The sequence below is a fragment of the Diadema antillarum genome, unplaced genomic scaffold (assembly GCF_040938485.1).
Source record: "Diadema antillarum isolate AM-2024a unplaced genomic scaffold, OU_Dant_1.0 scf00000065, whole genome shotgun sequence".
Classification (NCBI taxonomy): Eukaryota; Metazoa; Echinodermata; class Echinoidea; order Diadematoida; family Diadematidae; genus Diadema; species Diadema antillarum.
Window position 1 is genome coordinate 3,902,952 of NW_027270954.1, and position 18,984 is coordinate 3,921,935.

The following is an 18,984-nucleotide window of genomic DNA, read 5'->3' on the forward strand; positions in this document are numbered from 1 at the left end:
AACTTAAATTTCATGGACAGTAAGTATGACAACACGACACAAATGCATAAATCTTCTTGGAAGACATGCTTGTATGTATCACTCAATAACACAAACAGCTGAAATTTGATTTTTGTGGATATTGCAAGAATATTCCTCTAAAAAAATAATAACAAAATGCATATATTTTCTACATAGACACACATAGCTTTTTGAACTTAAAAAAAAAAGAACAAGAAAACTTGCATTTTACAAAATTGCCAGTAAACCTCTTTTACCCTCACAGTAAAATGCACACTCCTCAAAGAAAAGAGGGGATTTGAAATAGGTCTTTATTTCCATTTTCAATCACTCCATCATTTTGTAGTGCTCTACCAAGCTCTTGTCGAGGAACTGATTAGTCTAGAGACATGGCTGTGTAATAAAACTATTGCCATCAGACACATGTATATGTATGTACAGTGCACTCCTGTTATAACGGACACAGTTATAACGAAATTCCAGTTACAATGAAATAAAAATTCAGGCTGCTGCATTATCGGCTCAAGTTTTTTCATTGTTTATTTCTTTGCTTACAACCAAATTTTGATATAATGAATTTTGTTATAACGGGAGTCCACTGTACTGTAACATGACAAGTGGGTACCTATGGTGTGGGCAGTGATCTCACAGTGACCTACACGTTGTGCAGGACCAAATGGGTTTACTCCATCCTAAACACGGTATAGAAAGTTGTTGCCTAGCAACGGATGCATAGTCAGGTGTATGGAGGTAGGCGAGTAAGGCAGTGAAGATTACTTTGGTATGTGTTCACAGGTAGCACACTACATGGAAGAGACTTGGAGAAAACAAGTGTATCTCCTTCTGTATGTGTAAAACATAATCATTTTTTCATCTCTTTAGCTGCACAAAGATTTAAACAAAATTCAAAAATGGCGGCTGACTATTAAGCAGCAACAACTTTTGCAAGAATTAAAAAAATAATAACAATGAATAAGTGTGATACAAATGGAAGACAAGTAAACTCAGATGTGTTCCCATTACTGCATGGGTTGCTAGTGTTAGTTCTGTGTATGCTTTCAAGAAATAAACAAAATGCAAATGTAGCATCTGGCTACAGCCTAAACTTGTAAAACGTCAGCTGGAACGTCTAGAGCTTGGACTGTGGTTGCCATGGTGACGAGGCTAGAATGCCACGGACAATCTCAGCAGCCTCCTGACCACAGCCCCAGTGAGTGGTCACTCCGTTACCATCATGGCCATAGTTGTGGACAACCTGGACAACAGTAAAGGAACAAAGCTTAAACATGACTGAAATTACTGATTTTTCAAATTTCCTTTCTTGAAAATATGACATATCTAACTATCTCTGCATTCTCTCTCTCTTTTCTTCACAGTTATCATCGCTGAGGCGACAAGACCTTGTATCTACAAAATGTCAATTGTTCAGGAGAACAAAAAAAACATGGCAGCCAAAGCACTGTATCAAATGATACAGCCTTTCCTTTGACATGCCATGGTGGCTTCATTTTTGGGGTACGACAACTAGGATTTGGACAGGACATCACTTAACTGATTATCTGACCATTAATTTTGTTCCATTAATTTTGTACACACGCATAGAGACTATCTCATGGTATTATGCGTTTCTAAGAACTGACTATTATTATTTATTATTATTAATCCAAAAAAGTCATTTTCACCAAAATTTCAGATACGAGGTCTTGTCGCCTCAGCGGCGTTATAAATGCAAGTTCATGTCTTACTTATCAGTTCATTTTATAGAAAAAATTTATAGTACTCTACGAAATAATACCCACTTGTGCTTCAGATCCAATTGTTTTTGGATTATATCAGGTTTTCATCTTCGAGAAGAGAGTAATGATGCAATAAAAGGAAGCCATCTTACCTTTAGCTCCTGGGAGCCAAACCTCATCGTCTCCGCCTCTAGTCTAACACCAATTGGTCTGCTGGGCCGCAGGCCAACCTTTTCTTCAAGAACCTCACAGTCCTAAGAGCACACAGCATAACGGACACTTCAGTCATTACAGAGAAGTTCTCCATGAGTGGATATAGTGCACATATTTCTACATCAAAACTTAGTTCCCCAATTTTCCATGCTACAATAAAAACAAAGCCAGGAGTGTAGAAAATTGCATTTACATGACTGACACTTCTTGATTATATTACCTATCAACAGTAAAAAGTGGTGCACTAATCTGTGACATTTGACCCTGACCCCTGATTATACACACAGAAAAAAAGGGGGTAGGGGAAATGACATGTATATACAGTGGACTCCCATTATAATAAACTCCCCAAGACCGGCAGTTTTCTTTGGTTATATTATTTTTTTTTTTATAACCGAACAAATAAAGTTTATGATGAAAACAAACAAACCATGCATAAAATGTAAGCTGTTTATTGAAAGCTGATCATAATCTGAAATGCAGTGTTAAATGCAGTGTTATCTCATTATTTTCATTCAAAATTTACATTTAAGACAGAGCATAAAATTGTTAGAACTTTCATGATTAGTTTGAAAACACATGAATGAAAGCGATGGTTTAGGATTTCGTTACAGTTTGTCACTCCAAGGGTCTGTTATTCCAAAGGTTCACTATTCCCAAGAATCGTTAATCCAAAGATTCGATAATCTAAAAAATGAAACAAGGTTTGTTATTCCAAAGGTATGTTCTTCCAAAAGATCATTATTGCAAAAGTTTGTTATTCTGAAAGTGAAATATGGTTTGTTATTCTAAGGTTTGTTAATCCAAAATGAAATAAGGTTGGCTATTTTGAAGGTTCAGTGATACCAAACTAAAAAAGGTTTGTTATTCCAAAGGTTTGTTAATCTGAAAATTATATGAAGTTTGTAATTCTTAACCCGTTGAGGACGGTTTGATTTTGCTACAACATGCATTTCCCATAGACACCTGCGCGAGTATACTCGGGACTCGTCCTCAACGGGTTAAGGTTTGTATGTGTACTCACTTTTTTCACTTTTGGATTAACGAACGTTATTTCATTTCTGATTAACGAACTTTTGGAATAACAAAGATTCCTCTCATCTTTGGATTAAAGAACCTTAATAACAATGAATCATCAGAATAACACCACATAATTTTTTTTTTCTTTTGAAAGTTCTTTATGAATGTTGATAATAACAAACCCCATTTCATTTTCCAATTAACAAATATCTAGGTATACATGTACAAAATTTGTGTGTTTTGGCATAATGCCCCTTCAGAATAACGAACCTTAATTCATTTTGTATTAACATAATGTAAGTACTCCCTGGAAATGGTGTGTAAAACATATAGTGAATGCAGAGCAAAATATGAAGTGTTATTACCGCGCAGAGGTGCTCTGTAAATGTTTGTTCTGCAATGTAATTTATAACCGATCCGCATTTTGTTAAAACAGAACACATTCCTTTTGTTTTTCTTTGTCAATGGCATTTGGAAATGACTTTGCCATCAGCAAAATTTTGCTATGACAGTGTTCATTTTAAGAGAATTTAGTCCCACAGAGTTTATTGATGATAATTTTGGGACCTTAATTCTTACTTTGTTGTAACAGAATTTCATTTAAACTGTGTTCATTGTAACGGAGTGCACTGTATGCATTTATCATGGAAAACTTCCACTTTACCTTCAGATTTGGAAACAATCTCACAGTCTTCCTCATGATTTTCTCGCTGTCCTCTTTGTTGGGTGTGGTGTCCCATCGATTTACCTGTCTTGTCCCACCAAGGATGACCTCTCCATTCCTACAGTGGAAATAAATTTATCAATTCAATAGTTTGTTTATTTCCATCATCAAAAAAAGAAAGAGAAAACATGATTCAAAGCGGTACAAGTTGTCGATTTGTCTTTCATTCATCTGATAAGGACAGTTTTTTTTAGAATACAATATAAAGTATATGCATGAATGATGTCATTAAACAAAACAAAACAAAACAAAAAAAAACAGAAGAAACAATGCACAATTTGTCATGGTAACACACAAAAGTAAATAATCACAATGACAGAAAACAGTGTTCCACTTAAAAGCCAAGCTTGTAATACATGGAACACTGAACACAAAACAATGACAGCACCAATTCGTTATAACAACAGAATATATTCAAATCAAATTAATCTATACAAAATTGTACATATGCTCATTGATATATGATGCTGATACTATAAACAACACTTAATATGATTTTAGAATGCAAACATATAAAATACATATCATATCAAATTTATAGCACAGACACTAAAATGAACAAGATGTGAATGCATTCAATGCTCCACTTGAAGACACACATCATGACACATGACCAGTTCCAGTCATAATCAGAAAACACCTGAATGATACTGCTGTTATTATGCAAACCAAGAAAAGCACTTTTCTACTTTCTATCAACCACTGTGGTTTACCTAACTGCACAGAGCGTACAAATTATTTATCCATCGATTCTCTCGGCTCACTCAATGATTCATGACACAATAACACATGCAGGCATACACCAACAAATTCAGAGCCTTCATAAATCACTTAAACCTTCTAAGACCCATCATCTAAGAATTTCATCAATATATGATATGAGCAGATGGTGGTGAGAGACTTAATAGGAAGGACAAGTGGCAGTTCTCTCGTGACTCTCTGAGATCACTTGTATTACTGACAAAAATACAGCAAAAAATATGGAATACTTCTGGTTCTTGCCAATCTTTAGTCCTACAGTGGAACTAACACATAGCTAAGAGTGCTTACATTCTTGATTCATTAAGTCCTAGAAGATTTTGATATTATCAGATATTACCATCTTGCCATCATTTGGGTGGCAGTTCAAGTAATATACTGCATATCTTACTTAAAGGAAAGGTTAGATGGAACTGGTTCAATTCATTACATCAGTCAAATTCAAATCTGTAAATTTGTAAGAGATATAAGAATTTTTGTTGCCAAGTGGAGGATCAGTTAGGAATTATTCACTTTAGAGGTTCTTGAAAAATCCGCAACCAAAACAACCACATGTGAACAACAAAAAACTCAAAGGAAAGATAGCTTTTAGAATTTACTTTTTGACACCTAAACAAGGAATGGTACAAACTTTTGATAGTCATTCTTGTACACAGCACCAAACTATAGACTTGATGGGTTAATAGGATACAAAGAAAGATGACATCGTCTTACCTGACCAGGACGTAGTTGTCTGCCTCTACATCTCTCTTGGCGTGTTTGCTGTACTCCTCCAGCATACAGAACGTCTGCATTGGTGCTCGCACCTGAAAGGCAAAGGACGATTGAAAGGAAGACATTACAGGAAACAATGGGGATACCTTAAAGGGATGGTACAGTTTTGGTTGAGATGGGGCTTCAGGTTTCCAATGTTTTTTGATGATGATTTATTTTTTTTTCAGATATTGAGATACCTCTCATGAAATGTTAATGGGTATACAATTCAAATGAAGAATTCCAAGTTTATTTGATGAAGATTGGCTTTGAAATGGCTGAGATATCCAAAACAAAGTGGTTCTAATAAAAGATGGGTCCCACCTTCTCTTAGGATCGCTTGGTTTTACTTTGTTTTTGCATGTCTCAGTCATTTCAACACCAATTGTCATCAGTAAAACTTTGAATTCCTCTTAGAATATTATCATATGCTCTTTAACATTTCATTAAATGGTTTCTATGTATTTCACAAAAAGATAAAAGCTGAAACCTCTCCTCAACCAATACTATACCATATCTTTTAAATTACCGTGGAATGCCAACAATGCAACTCTGTGCTTAGAGACCTTGAAGACATGGGCTGTGTTTATCAACTCCTTTTCTCGGCAGAAACAGGTTATCCAAACAGCTTTCAAGGAAATTTTACGCGTTGATAAACGCAAAGCTGTTTTGAAAGCCCTTTAGGAAAGCCTTTTACGAAAGGGTGCGTTTATCAACTCTCCTTTCTCGGCAGAAACAGGTTATCCAAACAGCTTTCAAGGAATTTTCACGAGTTGATAAACGCAAAGCTGTTTTGAAAGCCCTTTAGGAAAGCCTTTTCGAAAGCCCGAAATTTGTGACGATCCAAACAGGTTTCCTAAACAGGTTATCAGAAACCTGTTTGTAAAAGCCTTTCGAAGTTGATAAACGCAAAGCTGTTTTGAAAGCCCTTTAGGTCACCCTACTGCGGTTACGCAACCATGCGTTTCCAGTTTCTGAAAAGACGCGCGCCACGTAAAGTGCACACGAGTACGTGTACACAGGTGTACACATAAAGCTGTGTGTAATGCACGCATATGCTTGGATCAAGGAGGTGTTTCTCTCACCAACAAGGTTTGAGAAATAGAGTAACAACAGTCTCATTCCCTTTGATCCCATGTCTCATGCCGCCACTCAGAAATATTTGAAGTATGTGCTAAACTGGAGCTGCCTCACAGATAGGAAGACAATTGATTCATGTGGCATTGTATCATGACTCGTCACTCTCAAAGGAAGATATGTCTTTATGATGGTAATTGCTTTTCGCCGTCCCGTCTTAGAAAACAAGCGGCACATTAATAGTACAGGCAGTCAGGGCTTTGGAAAGGACTCTCGAAAGGGCTATGGAAAGGGCTATCGAAAGGGCTATCGAAAGGGCTATCGAAAGTTGATAAACGCAGCCGACGAAAACAAGCGGCACATTAATAGTACAGGGAGCAGACAGGGCTTTCGAAAGGGCTATGGAAAGGGCTATGGAAAGGGCTATCGAAAGGGCTTTCGAAAGTCGTTTAAACTGGGGAAAGTTGATAAACACAGCCATGGATGGCCAAATTTAACTGATCTTCAATGAGGTACATTCATACACCACAAATAGCACCCGTCAACGAATATGCGCATCAGAGCGTATGCTCATCAGTGACATTGGACTCCAGTTGAGATTCTTTGGTTGCGTGTGTGCTTACATAGATATCTGTGATAAAGTTGTACACAATTTGTTTCAGGTATTCTCTGCTATATCCGAGAAATAGTATACATACAAAGCAGCGGTAGTGATATGAAAACTCCCAGTTTGTTTTCTCTCTTTTTTTTTGGGGGGGGGGGAGGAGGGGGTAGTTGTTATTCTTATTCCCCTAGAGAAAAGAAAAATAACATTAATGTTTCTCACTGGTATGGCCGTATCCAGTCTATCAAGGTTAATATCGAACGTAAAAGGAAAGAAGAAAAGAAGACTAAAAACACACACACACCCACATACACACACACAACACCTCTGGTTGCAACTTTTGTTTTTGTCGTAGAAGGCATGCCAAAATATGCCAAAATATAAAACAAACTAGCAGCACCCGTGGAAATCCACGGGTCTGAGGGGTTTTATTTTTTTCTCTCATGTATACGATTTTGCACATTTTTATTGATGAAATAAAAAGAAAAGTTTTCTCATTCTTTCGTCACTTATGCTCTCTTCTACCCATGACCACCATCCCCCCACACACATTTTCGCCCTCGCAGAACAAACAAACAAACAAACATTCAGTGAAAAATCACAAAAAAACGCTTATAAGATTCTCCGAAAGTTCTGCCCACAGATTCTTCCCGTCTGAACGGGGAGATACTATTGACACTATGACTTTGATATTAATTATATTCCTTGCTCTTGCATCCATGCAGGCCCCCGAGGGTCAAGGCATCGCATTTCTTTTTAAATTCCTATTTCTTTTCCCACGCTATGAGAGAAAAATATAATATTTTCGTCTTAAATTGCTCCCTCATTTTGTTTTTAATCACCAAAACTTGGCTTGATATATCATAGAACCATCCGTTTATCTGCTTCAGACTAAACATCATCATTATTATTATCATCATTTTATTATTATTTTCATGCCCCTACTGTTACGTTATTATTGTGATCATAGTCATTAGGCTTTATAAGTATAAGAAACCCGTGGAAATCCACGGGTCTCAGGGCTTCGTATTCTTTCTTTAATATTTCTTCAACCACGTTATGAGAGAAGAAATACACAAAGAATGTTTTCGTCTTCTTTTGCTCCCTCATTTCTGTTTTCATAATCAAAACTTGGGTTGATGGATCTAGAACCGCCTGTTTATCTCATTGATACTGTTTATTGTTTTATTATCATTATAATCATTGATTATAATTATTATTATTATCATTATTATTTTGAGGGAGGGGAGATCATAGTCATTCGGTTTCATTATTATTTTATATAATTCAATGACATGGGGATGACTCAAGGGAATTAAGAAAAAAAGTTAATCGGTCAAGGATAGTGAATATTTTTGTCCGTCATGTCAAGGTTACTCTCAAGGTTACTTATTTCAAATAGCTTCATTATCATTGATATTTCATGATTTAAACATTGCGTCTCTTCCGCCTACTCTTAGTTATGGATCATAGCACCCCTCCCCATTCATTTGCATTGGCCTATTCTCTTATTATCATTATTTCAGTGTATTATTGTTATTGTTATTATCATTCTTATTATTACTAACAATATTATTATTATTTAGGGGAGAGGAGAGAGCAGAGTCATAATATAGGGATGATCAACATAGGGAGGCGGAAATGTTAATTTGTTAAGAATTGTAAAAATCTGTTTCCCCCATTTTTCTGCTCTTGATAAAAAGCCTTTCTGAAGACAGTCCTGCGCAAACTGTCCAAAACTGCCTCACTGCAGTAACATACGTAATCTTGTGCTGAGCAGGACTATTGTTGCTATTGTGCTGAGAGAAATAGAATATTTTCGTCTTCATTTGCTCTCTTTTTTCTTTTTTTTGTATCATCAAACCTTGGTTTGATAGATCATAGAACCACCCGTTTATCTGCTTCAGACACAGGTACATTGTATCATCATTATTGTTATTATTATTGTTATGAATATCACCATTATTATTATTATGATTGTTTTGTAATTACCATTATTATTATTATTATATTATTATATTATTGTTATTATTACTATTATTACATTACGACTATAATCTCCATTAGTGGAGGGGGAGATTATATTATAGTCATTAGGTTTAATAAGTAGGCACCTGTTGGAATCCATGGATCTCAGGGCCTCGTATTTTTTCTTTCACTCTTTTCCCACGTTATGGGAGAAAGAAAATTATTTTTGTCTTCATTTGTTCCCTCTTTTTTATTTTTATCACCAAAACTTGGTTTGATGGACCATAGAACTACCCATTTTATCTCCACTTGGAAATCTTTAAAAAAAAGTGGTCGGCAAAGCGAGGGTTTCCTCTACGTCCGCTTGATCATCTTATGAATATTCATGTTTACAGCAGCTACGGCAGTAAACGAATGGACAGCGGCGCGTGTAATGTGGTATGGAAGGGTACGATCGGCAAGGACAAAATTTAAGTGGATATTTAGCCGTCCTAAACAGTCTGAGTACAATGATAACCGACTTGAGAGTAAACTAAATGACGTACCTGAGCTGCAGAGTATCCTGCAGTTGTGCAAAATACAATAAAATAACAGCATTCGTTGTTTTCATTAGGGCACGCCAATGCAAATGGCGAACGTTACTGTACGTAATTGCCCTTGTATGACCGCGCCGTGTATTATACTATAGTATTATGAGAGTCCATATCACGCGCAGGCAGATAGTGTTTCATGTAACCATTGTCAATACATACACAGGCGCAGGCCACACACTGGCATACCGTATCCACCCGAGAGTACATTGTGTGCGTGCGTGCGTGTCCGCCGAAAGATGTCAGAGATTTCGCTGCACCCATAATCTTTATATCCCACTGTCTCTGCAAGATAAAAGATGCACTATCGAGAAAGTAGGAGTCCAGCGCAGGATTGGTGAATATTAAAACGCTCGGCTCTTTCGTCACGCACAGAAATGCATTATGCATCTAGCTAATTAATTTTTCTTTTTCGTCCTCGACGTCGGCACGGAGGCGGAGAGGGGACGAAACCCGCGCCATTCGATGCAGGATACTCTCCTGCGGCCGACGGCACCGGTCGCAGCTGCCCGGAGCCGACGGCTCGGGAGGAGATAGACAATCCAGCAACGCCGGAATAAAACAGGAAATACATAAGGCCGCGACAACAACAACAACTTCGCGTATTATATGTATAGATACTTTGCCTTGAGAGTTTCTTGTCTCAAAAAAGAACTATTCACTTCGGGGCTGCGCCCCTCAGTGAATAGTTCTTTTGGAGTCACCTCTGCCCATAGTTTGAACAAGAAACTCTCAAGGCAAAGTATATTTGTATAGGTACTACACAACACAGAACAAACATACAACTTCATTAATGTGTTCAATACACTTGTTTTTTTATGACTCATGACGCTGCACTGCATTATATCTACAGACATATATTTAGACATTATGACATGAGTTTATAATCTTTGAAGTGTTGAAGATAAAGCAGAAGAAGATAAAATACTGAATAAAGCATTACTTCCGCCGATAGGCAGCCATTTAGGCCATCTTGGTTATGCAGCCATACACACTACAGCATCAATAAACCAATTTAGAAGCTTAATCTATGATCAGCGAATGCTATATATCAAGACAAAGTGTAAACACCCTAGATGATCTTTATCTGCACAACTTGTGCACGAGACGAGAATGCAAACCTTGTCAATACCAGCAGAGAAAAAGAGCAAGTACTGACGAGGGAGTATGAACGACTTGGCTACACGTAGGCATCACGTTGTCTCTGATATCTTTACAGTTTGCCAATGCATCTATTCATTTAGCTTCTATTGCAATGCCCCACCCCTTAACCTCTCATAAAGATAAAGAAAAGGTCAAGATGTGTTCATCATCCAGCCCAATTGTTTTGCGAACTTACTCTGAGTATTTGGCCCCGCACTGGCTGAACGTGTTTGTCGTTAGCCAGCATCTTGGCCCCTATGCCTGAGCAGTTGACGACAACATCATACTCTCCTGCGAGCTGATTGGTTTGAAGGGGAAAAAAAATGAATTAAAGGCATTATTTACCATTTGCAGAGGAAAACAAAAAACAAAGCTTTAGTGCTTCAAATTAGTTCTAAAATGTGAGTTAGGGACATAAACAACCAATGTAAAAATGTTAATCAGTGTAATAAATGTTGAGTATTGTTAGATTTACAAAAAGTGAGCTATAGTAATGATAAAATTTCTAGAATAAACCATTTAAAGTTATGGTTAATTGAGAGAAATAGTGAAATCTATGTATATTTTAGGTTTTATTGTGAAATTCTTATATGGTAGGATATTTCGTGACACAACCGACCTACACATATAAACATCAAATATGATTACTCTAATATTCTTTAAATCACTGCTCCAAATGGTAAACAATGTCTTTACGGTGTGTTTATAATCAAGAAACATTCATAAGTGGTAATCTTCAAGAGATATTGCCAGCTTGCATCACACTTTGAGGATGATATCTTTCCAAAAATCTTGTGCAACTAAATAGAACATTTCTGTTAAATTCTGTACTAGCTGTTGAAAAATAGCTCAAAGTGGCAATTGGAATTATCATCACAAGGAATCTTGGCACATATCTGACATTTCCCCCAATATTTCATCTAAATCCACTTACAACTTTTTACTGAAGAGTTCCACACAAAAGACAAACATACAAAGACTGTCAAAAGAAACATCGCTTCCTTGGCAAAAAAAAAGTTACCAGTAAAAGAGAACTCTGTGTGTAATGGCCACCTACCCACAGTGGCAACGTCTACCGCTTGCCATGAGGGAGTAAGGATCAATGGTTTGACATCGTGTTCTTACCACGGCAAGGCTTCCAAGCCTCCTCTCCACCAACTGTCCACCTTTGGTACGGAAACTAAATTTTGTAATGGAAAATGCAATAAGCAAAAAATACAAAATAAAATCAAACATTCTTCAGATTTGATGAATATTGCTGAATGGTGGGACCATATGACAAATGTTGTCCTTGATGTAGAAATCCTCCCTAGCATAGATATATGTTTGCATTTATAGCACAGGAGAAGAAGAAACTAATCCCTGGAGTTTGAGCAAAATGAGGTATGTGCACAAAGAGAATGATAAATAATTGAAATTTGAGCATTTAGTCAAATCACCAATCACTGAGTAAAATTCATCTTAAAAATATATATATATATATATATATATATATATATATATTCCATGGCACTCAGTCAAATTCTGGGTGCAGCAAGGTCAATGACAAATCTGTCTTCTTTTATTTAAGTAGTAAATGATATCAAAATCACATGACCAGGAATGTGACTTATATGGATGTTGAATGTTGCACAAGAGCAGTCATGTATATCCACATTAACAAGACATTCAATACATCAATTGCATGATAACCTTCTCATGTAGAAATACCAGCACATGGATTAAACAAAAACTTTAAAGAAACTATAGTTTTTGAACAGATTACCCTATTCTCCTCAAATTTCACTGGTGTGTTCAATCAATTTTCTGTATCCACTGAATTATTGTTTCAGGTGTAAACTCCTGATTGTGATTCTCTTAAGAGTATCATCTCAAACGTTATGAAGTCATGCTTCCAAGGTTCCAAGTTTATTTGGAGTAGGGAAGCTCATTTCCTGGATTTCTAATTCAGTCACGAGTGCAGCAGCCCCACTTCCTGGAAGCTATAAGGGTACTATTAAGACATTGATTCATTGTGGCTCAGCGAGGTAATATATGGTAAACACATAACATTCTTTATGTATAATGAAAACAGGACATTTATGTGACAGTCATGGGTAATTTAGGGAACAAAGACATATTGTGACCTAAAACCTGACAAAACTTTGGAGTGATTAACAACATGCTCTCATCCTAAAAGCACTACCCTTCCACCTTCCCCTCCTTCCCTCCCCCCCCCCCCCCGAAAAAAAGAGAAAAGATAGTATAGAATACTCACCGATTGAGTAGATATGGCAGATAGAGTGTGGTGTCAGTGATTGTTGAAAGGTAGGAAAAGGCTCCCCTGTTTTGTGGAAGGAGAAAGTGCAGGAATTGTGATTATAACCAAAAACATTAGCCTGTTGAGGACGAGTCCCGAGTATACTCGATATATTATTTACCTTTTTTTCTGATACAGTTTGCACAAGTTTCGCTCTAAAACTTGTATGAAGATGACACAGATGTACATAGCAATCATGGCAGAGCTCAGTAGCTTCCTATTAAACTTGGCAGGTGCTTCTTTTGTGTATAAGAAAAGAGGTTGTAAATCCATCTGTGCAGGCTCTATTCATACCTCGCATCCGATTGATATTTTCATTGTTCGATGGCACATGTACGTAGTTGACCATGGAAAGGGGATACGTGTACCACTTGACTGCTTTTGCAGAGGTGGATTACCAGCCTGTCCGTTGTCTGTCGACCAGCAAGGAGAATCTCGTTTAGGGGCATTGAAGGTTCTCGGATAATTGTGGGAGGAATGGGGTAATATGATTTGTTTAACAGATAGGAAGGAAAGTGACAGAGACCTACTTGTAACCCGGGAAGAGGCGTTCAACCTGGTATGGCGCCATCATGTGGTAACCAAACACGTCATCCTTCCACCAGTGGCTTTCCTGTCATGGGGAAAAAATAATTAAGACTTGAATCACAATGGAAAAGTTCCTATCATCTTAACATACAAATGATGCGTATGTCTCAGCGCATCAGTTTAAATTATTTGCATGATGTAACTATGGGGTTGTTTAACCCACAAGCCACAGTCGCCGAGCAGGTTTAGACTAGAGTCCGCTGCTACCATGCATGCATGCATGCTATTCCTACTGATGCACAACGAAAATGTGCATCATCTGTTTCACAGAATGATCAATGGTGGACAAATTTTTGCCCACCCCCCCCCTAAAAAAAAACAACCAACCAACAAACAAACAAACAAACAAACATAAAACATAATCATTTTCAGCATGCATCTAGTCAATCACTACCTATGCATGGGAAATTTGCTGGGTGAAAGACTAAAGCCATGCATGTAGTATCCAATGGCTGCATGACAAATTTACTAGATGTGTGGCTAGTAACCTTGTACTGTGCACAATAGCATATTTGCAGTTGTTATCGTCAGTGATCACAACTGCAATTTTGTATTTGATAGGGAAAGTGCAGCCAGTAAAAGTCAGCGCATGGCTCTGAGCAAAACGAGACTGCATCAATTTTTTAAACCCATTCCATCATGTTCTTTAATTGGCAGTTATTGGTCAAGTTTACAATTTTGAAACATGGGAGTTGAAAACTCTTCAATCAGTATGGGTATTGCTTCCAATGGTCAAATCTTAGCAAGGAACATGAGTCTAGCTGCTTACAGTAGGACCCTATACATAATGTTCTAATGAAACTAATGACTTTTTATCACTTTTAAATCTGCTAAGAAAAGGTATTGCAAACTTGCACATATACATAACACAAAAAATTCTTGTGGATTAAACACAACAGGTATACCAGACCTACTATAAAGCAAAATATATTTTCACAGCATGAAATCTTTGTGAATTGGAGCCGATGGCCTTTTTCCAAAGTTAAAATGCATGCAAACATTCCTCCTTTTACAGTATTCCAAAGAATATTTGCACATTTATATGTTAACTGCGGTATCACATAGTACGGACTGTGCAAAAAAATTTCAATATACATGCTCGCATCCACATGTTGAAATCTTTCTGTACAGTAGGAGGAAGGCTGAGCCTATTTCACTGATAACATAATGGTGGACTTACTGGTATATCTGGTGTGACAGTCTGGGGACACATGCGATAGACGTGTATGAATTGGATCCCCGCTTTCGAGCCTTCAGGAGTCTTCATTAAGGCTATGTTGTGATTCCATGTCTCTCGGCTCCACTTTCTGTTAAGGGAGGAAAAAGGGCATTGCATAACAAAGAAAATTACTACTTGAGGGATTTATACATGTAGGCCTATTGAATTGAATTGAATATATTTTATTGACCAAAACTGGAAATATGCTTTCATAAAAGTAGCATGTCAGAATTGTATACCACAGGAATGAAGATTTATGTGGAGCACTGCTAGCAATCTCTTTCAGAGAGATAATATAGCCTACACGGCTACAACCCCACTGAACCTACCCAAGATTCAACTCCCTAACATACTCAAAGAAAACCCCAAACTCCATTATAACCCTGACTCTATAACATATCCCATTCCATGTAGAATTTATGATACCGGTAACTAAATCAATACAACCCCAACAAGCCCTAGGCTGTGCATACTAAATAAACTGGCTCCAAACTCCCTCAGGGTAGCTATATCACATCCACTTTTTAGAGGTTTGAATTTAATATTCTACAAGGGCAGCAGAACATTAACTACATTTAAATACATATGATAAGGCCCAGTAAAAAAAAGAAACCAGTTTCTCGTCCTCGCGCGCATCGATTTTGGCCGCCGCGTCGATTTTTTTACTATTTACTATTTTCAAAATGGCGCTGAAAATACCAAGAAATTCATAATTCTCGTCCAAGCCCGCTCCCCGCCCGCATCAATTTTCATTTTTTGATATTTTACTATTTTTTCGGCTGCCGAAAAAAAAATTGACAATTCACCTACCAATCGTGATGTCTCATTTCTAATTACGCCTTGCGTCCTCTACTTTTAAATATATCTTTTTAATGTGAGGGGGCTGCGGGCTGGTCAAGTCAGTTAGTGCTTGATGTGGTTGGGTCCCATTGGTCCCCCCTAACCCCTCCTGGGTGCTCCATTGTACACTCACTGTGGAACATGAGCATTGGGCTGGTCGCGGTTAGGTTCCACCACCCCCCCCCCCCCCCTTTTTTTTTTTTTTTTTTTTGCTTTGAAAGGAGGAATCTGACATGGGTATGCAGAACCTTCCAAGTCTTTGGGTTTTGCATTGTTGTTGTTGTTCTCTTTTTTCCCCGTAATATATAACGTTATAGTCTATATAAATTATGTATTGTTTGTTTGAGGGGGGTCCTGTAGAACCCCTTACGAGTTTGAGATATAGAGTGGTCTAACACGTTAAATGTTTGTGGGGGGCTGCCAGCTGCAGCCCCGCCTCTCAGCCCCCCATCCCCCCCCCCCCCCCCCACCTGTCTCGCAGTGACAATAAATGTTACAAACTTCAAGTAAATAATTAACGCGTTAAGGCATCAAAAAAGAAACAGGAAAAAACAAACATACAGCTGCATATACAACAAGCATAGACAAAAAGATCCGTCTGTCCGGAGGAGTCTTCTATATTTTTGACATTGTCGCTCTCCTCCGTAGGTGTATAGATCAGTGAAGCCAGACCAGACGCAGTCTCCGCGGAACATTCCCGGACGACCAGATACAGACCGATCTTTCGGTCAGATACAAGCATAACAATTGCAAACAGAGACCAGCCCCAACGCGTAGGTAGCGTTGAGACCTGTGACATGTGTACAAGGAGCGCCCTGGGGTTAAACAATATTGCCTAACGTAAAGAGATTTTACAGAGGTCGAGCACTCGAACTCGGATCGGAAACTCACATCAACCTGTCTCGCGGAGTACCACCGATGCTGTCCCTTCCGTGCCACAGCCCTCCCGACACACAGGAGGTGATATCAGGTGAGCTGAATTTTTCAGCTACAACCGTTACCGCGACACCAGGTATGTTTTCCACAATGTTTACGGCCGAAGCAAGGCCTATAACCCCTGCCCCAACAACACATACTCGTCTTCTGCTACGCATTGCTTGCGTGGTGGTCATCCTGTGTATTCCCTGGAGCTGGCCTTCTGCTTCTCAACAACGACCTTCACAAATTTAGCCAGAGCAGCACGCACCCAAGTCTATCTAACGTTAGGCGAACTTCTCATACCTGTTGATAAATGCCTTTGTATGTGCGCAGGCAGGTGAGTCCTCTCACCTCCCTGGTACTGTATGTGTGAGGCCTCGAACGTTATATTTGTTGATCTCGTGAAATGTTTTACACTCAAAGAGATTCTATAATGTATAAAGCCTCTTTGAATACACTTGTTACGCGACGTGCCATGACACTACTGCTGCTGGGAATACGTACTGTACGTGTGTATGCGAACCGCGCGCGATCACAATACTGCACAGATCATAGGCCACACACGTACACGTGGATACATAAACACAAAAGATCCGGAGATCCGGAGGAAGAGCATCAGAGAAGTGTATAGGCTGTGTGCTTGCTCAAGAGCTGCCGTATAGGTACCGGTAACTAAAAGAGATTTTTCTCCTCCTGATCCCCACCACGGCAATCTGTATTGCAGACGTTATGAGAATATACTTCACAGATTTAATAAGAGTAGGAAGTTGTTTACTGAATCGATGGTAAATGTTCTCAGTGCGGTATATCAGAAACCGTGCAACATTTCCTCTTTAAAACAAAGAATACAGAACTCAGTTACAAAATTATCTTGGAGTAATATATTGAATCATCCTCAACAAAAGTTGATTATTTGTTTTGTTAAAGGCGCTGGTAAATATTGGATATTATAGTTTGTATTAGATATCGTAGCATTAGTTGTTTATAGAATATTATGTATAATGATAAAAGGTAAAATTGTTATGTATCATTATTGTTTATTGTATACATAATGCGTACGATATTTATATATCTTTTGTTGTTTGTAGGTTTTCTTTTGATATAGTAGTAAGTAAGATTACAGTTTAATGTAGATTAGAGTAGTGCCCGATGTGTATGCTTCAAAATCAAATACTGTGATAGGTTGACACCAAATTGTTTTTAACCAACCACAAAAATTAAAGTTATTTACAGTATTGTATGTAGAAAATATATATACATATATACATACATAATTTATATACGTGTATTATATTCGCCGGGAGGCGCGAGGACACGGCGACTGAAAGAGCGCCATCAAACGACATCAACAGGCGCAGTGACGACGTTACTCACATGAACCATGTGCAGACTCGACAAGCCAACCCATACAACCGCCTCCGCCCATTCAGTGTGCAAAAGTTAATCGAACAAAAGAAAAGGAATAATAAACCAACAACGAAAGACCAGGCGCGATGCCGATCAGGCCACCGTACCAGCACAACAAATGCACCGTACAGAGTGGCGTAAATAGTCAAGTTTGACTGAAAAGCGCAAAAAAAAAAAATCAACAACAACAACAAAACAACCCACCACTGGGGAAAATCTGTTTGATAACAGGCCGACCGTGTTGTAAAATGCTGGCGACTTTCGTCCAACCAGTCCCCCCTGCGGAAGCTCGCCGTGTACGATTTTAGGGAATCGCAAAAAGACATCATGAAGTGAAAGGTGATGCCGTTTTTACTAAATCTAACTTAGAGGTAATATATTTTGACATTTTACATCAAAGTAATTTTGGCTTTAGGGTAATTCAACAGAACGAATCCCCTGGCGGTGGTACCCTGGTTGGACTGTGTCTAAAAAGAAGAAAATTATGTTCCAGGTTCGCATGGTTCGGATGGATAATACAAGTTTAATTTTGAGGGGTTTTTTCAAAGATGGATTGACTTGTTGTTTTTTATATGAGATTTACTGTTATTGATAGATGTAAAGTATTTGATATAGATTTATTCTCTAATAGGAATGTGCAATAAAATTCCATCATCAAATTTGGAGGCCATGTGAATGATGAATCTAATTGGAGAAAAGCATTTAGGAATGGATTTTTTTTCAACTTTATTTTGAAACTCTCCATACATTTTAATCAATTTTTTTCATAATTTTATCATATTAAGACGTATCAACCATCTTTGCACCATCAGCCTGAAATTTCTTGTGATATGATGCATTAAAACTCATGTTTCCGTAAGCATCGTGGGTTTTAGTTTATCGTGAACAAGGTGTCACATCGTGGTATTATAGATCGCATACTGACGGCGTCACGCAACAACGGGCAAGCAACTCACTCAAATTTAATAACCAACAATCTAGATAGTCAACTTTTCATTGATAGACGTAATGCTTGTCTGCTAGTGGGGACATATCAAACGCATGAGCAGTCATCCAAATGTCTGTTCAATTGCATTTCTTAACAAATTAAGATACTGATCAAGAATCAGTATTGATCACCACTAGC

General features: G+C 38.0%; 1 protein-coding gene across 1 annotated transcript; it reads right to left on the minus strand.

Moving 5' to 3' along the window:
- Positions 1-1,129: 1,129 nt before the first annotated feature.
- Positions 1,130-16,800, minus strand: LOC139716458 (D-aspartate oxidase-like). Its single transcript, XM_071628003.1, has 10 exons — positions 16,425-16,800; positions 14,655-14,781; positions 13,417-13,499; positions 12,845-12,910; positions 11,713-11,767; positions 10,784-10,885; positions 5,167-5,258; positions 3,634-3,751; positions 1,889-1,990; positions 1,130-1,255 (listed from the first exon to the last, which is right to left on the minus strand). The coding sequence occupies exons 1-10, from the start codon at positions 16,643-16,645 to the stop codon at positions 1,130-1,132; spliced, it is 1,092 nt and encodes a 363-aa protein (XP_071484104.1). The 5' UTR covers positions 16,646-16,800.
- Between the last annotated feature and the right edge of the window lie 2,184 nt (positions 16,801-18,984).

Bases quoted from the DNA above. Each gene is read 5' to 3' on its own strand.
- LOC139716458 (XM_071628003.1), bottom strand. From the start codon at position 16,645: ATGACCACCACGCAAGCAATGCGTAGCAGAAGACGAGTATGTGTTGTT. The intron at 10,886-11,712 runs GTAAGAACACGA...CAAACCAATCAG, and splicing joins GGCTTGGAAGCCTTGCCGTG to CTCGCAGGAGAGTATGATGT. The intron at 1,991-3,633 runs GTAAAGTGGAAG...GTGTGCTCTTAG, and splicing joins GATTGTTTCCAAATCTGAAG to GACTGTGAGGTTCTTGAAGA.